The sequence below is a fragment of the Limulus polyphemus genome, unplaced genomic scaffold (genome assembly GCF_000517525.1).
Source record: "Limulus polyphemus unplaced genomic scaffold, Limulus_polyphemus-2.1.2 Scaffold3925, whole genome shotgun sequence".
Classification (NCBI taxonomy): Eukaryota; Metazoa; Arthropoda; class Merostomata; order Xiphosura; family Limulidae; genus Limulus; species Limulus polyphemus.
The window spans coordinates 99,524-103,339 of NW_013669535.1; the positions used below are offsets into that span (position 1 = coordinate 99,524).

A 3,816-nucleotide genomic window follows, 5' to 3' on the forward strand; every position below is an offset into this window, starting at 1 on the left:
TCAATGCTTTGTACACTATACAATCGGTGTCTTTAGGAAGCCAACCCCTATGTTATGCATGAAGTGAAGGCATAAAAGAAAATCAATAGACTTATAAACAATTAAATTGGGGAAGTACTTAATTTAATGTGGAAGTCATTTACTAGTAATGTACCTGTCGTGTAATGAGGCTAATGATATATAATTGTTATCACAATAGTTGTAATTGTGTTAATGTTGCCCTTGATAATGACATACTTGATGTATCAAAACTAATTGTGCATTTTGTATAGTTAGTGTGTAAAATTTTAACATATATTTGATTTATGGTTTTATTCAATAAACTATTTGTTTTTAAAAACCTGTTTGACTGGAAGCTAAAATATTGTGTAATTCTACTGAGAATTTTTTTTTTGTGTGTGTGTGTGCTAATTTGAAGGAATACTGTATATTTGTATTACATTTTATCTATACTACCACACCAAAACTAGTATAAGTAGTGCTTTATTTCTCATAAATAAATGTAAGAGTGAGACATAAGGCTCCTATATTAAAATGAAATTTCCATATATATTTCAAATTTATTTTGAAACATTTTGTATGCATTTCAAAATAATTTTTAAATTATTCATTCAACTATGCTCAATTAAAAATACGAAAACAATGTAGCTTAAACTTAATATTTTATGATCAAATAGAATATTCTATATTTTGTAATAGCTTAACAAATATTGTGTGTGTATGATTCTACATGATTACTAAGTTAAATCTCATATTTGGCTCCACTTTTAATCATTTTCATGAAATAAAGTTTGATACCTCTATGCTAATTCCCATTATTATTTCAATTTCATTTCTTTGGAGTTATATAACAACATTTATGTTTGTGTGTCAATATTTCTGAAGTGTAATAGATAGAATTGCATATTTTTTTAATCACATGAAAATATACAAGGTCAGTTATAATTAAAAACAAATTTTTCATACTTTTATCATATGTAAGTGAAACTTGCTTGATTAATTTTCATCTCTATGTTAGCCCTATATTAGAGTATAATGGTATTGGCTGTGTACATTGTAGAATATGTTTCTTCTGTTTAACATTTAACATATTTCTCAAGTCAGAATCAATTTATAATTTTGTTGTTTTTAAATATTATCCTTTTTTTTTCACTTTTATTCATATCTGTATAGATGTATATTTAAACAGCATATAAGATTCTCTCTCTCTCTAAGTACCATGCCCATCTAGGGCATTGGTGAGCATGGTCTTCCACTGATCTCTGTCTCCTGTTGCTCTTATCAGTTCTATAGTGTAATTCCTAGCTTCTTAGCAATTGTTGATGGCAGCATCTGTCTTTGTCTTCCCTTATTTTTCTTTCTTGGGATTTTTCCTGTCATAATGATGTTTTCATCTCTCCTTTTCTCATGATATGTCCTATAAAATTTCGTTGTCTCTTTGTTAAATTTTCTCACAACATTATTTTTTTTGTCTTGGCATTGTTTAGAATGACTTCATTACTTGTTTGTTTTTCCGTGATATTTTAAGCATTTGTCTTAGGAACCACATTTCTACTGGATCAATGTGTTTCTTCATTCTTGGTGATAATGTCCAACATTTGGGACCATAAAGAAGGATTGGATGAACATAACACTGTAGAACTCTCAGTCGTGTTTCAACTGTCAATTTGTTGTTGATGAATATGGTCTTCATCTTTAGAAATGCTTCTTTTCCCATTCCTATTCACCTTTTGATTTCGTGATCACATTTTCCATCTGATGATATCCAGCTTCCAAGATATTTAAATTTATTTACTTGTTTGATTGTTTTATTCCCAATGGTTAATCTACATGCTAGTATTTCCTCCTTCTTATGATCACCATACATTCAGTCTTCTTTCAGTTAATGGTCAGTCCTTTTCTCATACTTTCCATTACAACTTTATTGAGGATATTCTGTAGATCTTCTTTCATACCAGCAATAACTACAGTATCATCTGCATATCTTAAATTGTTTACATTTTTCCCACCAACCATGACCCCATGAAGGTCTTGTATCTCATGGAGTATCATTTCACACTATAGGTTGAATATGAGAAAACTCATCCCTGTCTGACCCCTTGTTGTATCTCGGTATATTCACATATTTGATCTTCTATTCTCATAGCTGCTGTTTGTTCCCAATATAGTTTTCTGATTATTTGGAGGTCTTTCCCATCTATGTCTCAATTTTGTAACATTTCATAAAGTTGTTCATGCCATACCTTATCAAAAGCTTTTGCATGATCAATAAAGCAGACAAACAGATCATGCTGTACTTTGATTGCTCGTATATGAGACATACTAAACTGAATTGTAATTACATTGAGTAATCTATTATAATAATACTCAGTTTTTGTTTGTCCTGAAAATGCATGCTCATCTTACTGTCTAAATGTGCATGTGCACATATTTCATTTAATTGGATCTACACAAAAGGTGGAAATAAATATACTTTAGAAGACATTTTATACAACAACATATTAGAAGCATATTAGAGTTTTTACAAACATCTAACTTTAGATTGTAGAATAACATTATGTTTATATATTGATAGTGTTAAGTATGGTAAAGTTTAGCTCTAACTAAACTAAAGCAAAAAAAGTATACAAGTTACAATGTTAATTGATATCTTGATCAAATATAGGCCTTATTTAATAAAGGTTAGGTTTAAGACAAATGGACTTGTAGATTTTGGTGTCCATGATTAGAATTATTTTGTATTATTCTAGAAATCCTGTAGTTAAAGAAACACTATTGCAATAAAGATACTAATTTGACCACAAATGTTTTGCAGGTCTCTGTTAGTTTCTTAGTATAATAAAATGACCATTCTTTAACATACAAGCTTTCAACTCCTTAAGTGTAATGACCTTGCATTAAAGAAATGCTTAAAAATCAGTACTGAAGGTGATGGTATGTATTTTATTGAAATAGCACTTACTTTATTTCAACAAATATTTATTCAGATGCATAGTCTGATACTTTAGTATAAGATGTGATATTTGGTTATTTCTTTCAAACTGATACCTGACAACCATAGCTGAATGAATTATTAAATTGCCAGTTTTTCTGTTATAACCCAATAAAGACCTTTTCTTGTTACAGTTTTGAGCATGCTAGTACTTAATGTTAGGTCAGTGATCTTTTTATTGTAAATTTACTGTTTTTCTTCAACAGGTTGGCTATGAAGTAGGAGCCCAAGAAGAGGCTTTACCAAATGCTTATATGAATGACTTGGATAGTGCACTCATACCTGTTATCTCATCATTCAGTTGTCAAGAAGGTCACCTTTGCCTTGAGCTGATATTTCACATCTTGCTGAAGTAACAGGCTTTTTAATTACACATCATTTGGTGTTCATGTTCAGGGGCATTAAGCAGGTTTCTTGCTTAATGTATGGAGAGCTGAAACGGTAACAGGATAGTACTGTGCTGTGATTATAACGAGGCAGAATCTCTGAAAATAAGAATTTTCATATGTTGAGTCCAAGTTTGCCACTAAGTATACTGTGCAGAAAAGATATTGTGATTGTGAAACATTCTGCTGCCTTATTTTGGTGTGTCTGTTTAAATGCTTATCATAACATGGAAGAAATTGTATCTAAATTTATTTCATTTGTAAAGGTGTGAAAGAGAAGAACTGTAAACTTTGAGTTTCTATTTTTTATGCAATCTTAAAACAAGGAGTACTTGAACTAGTGTAGAGTTTTGTTTTTAGAGAAACATATTCGAAGAACTTATTTACTAGAATTAAGAAGTTGATATATATATATATATATATATATATATATATATA

The 3,816-nt window shown here is 29.7% G+C and overlaps 1 protein-coding gene across 1 annotated transcript in view; it reads left to right on the plus strand.

Annotated features, from left to right (window-relative positions):
• Positions 1–3,808, plus strand: part of LOC106470289 (zinc finger FYVE domain-containing protein 9-like) — a 59,262-nt gene extending 55,454 nt beyond the window's left edge. The window contains exon 18 of the mRNA XM_022398897.1: positions 3,199–3,808. Within this exon, the coding sequence (XP_022254605.1) occupies positions 3,199–3,348 (150 nt within the window). The 3' untranslated portion in view covers positions 3,349–3,808. The remainder of the gene's footprint in view (positions 1–3,198) is intronic.
• The last annotated feature ends 8 nt before the right edge of the window (positions 3,809–3,816 follow it).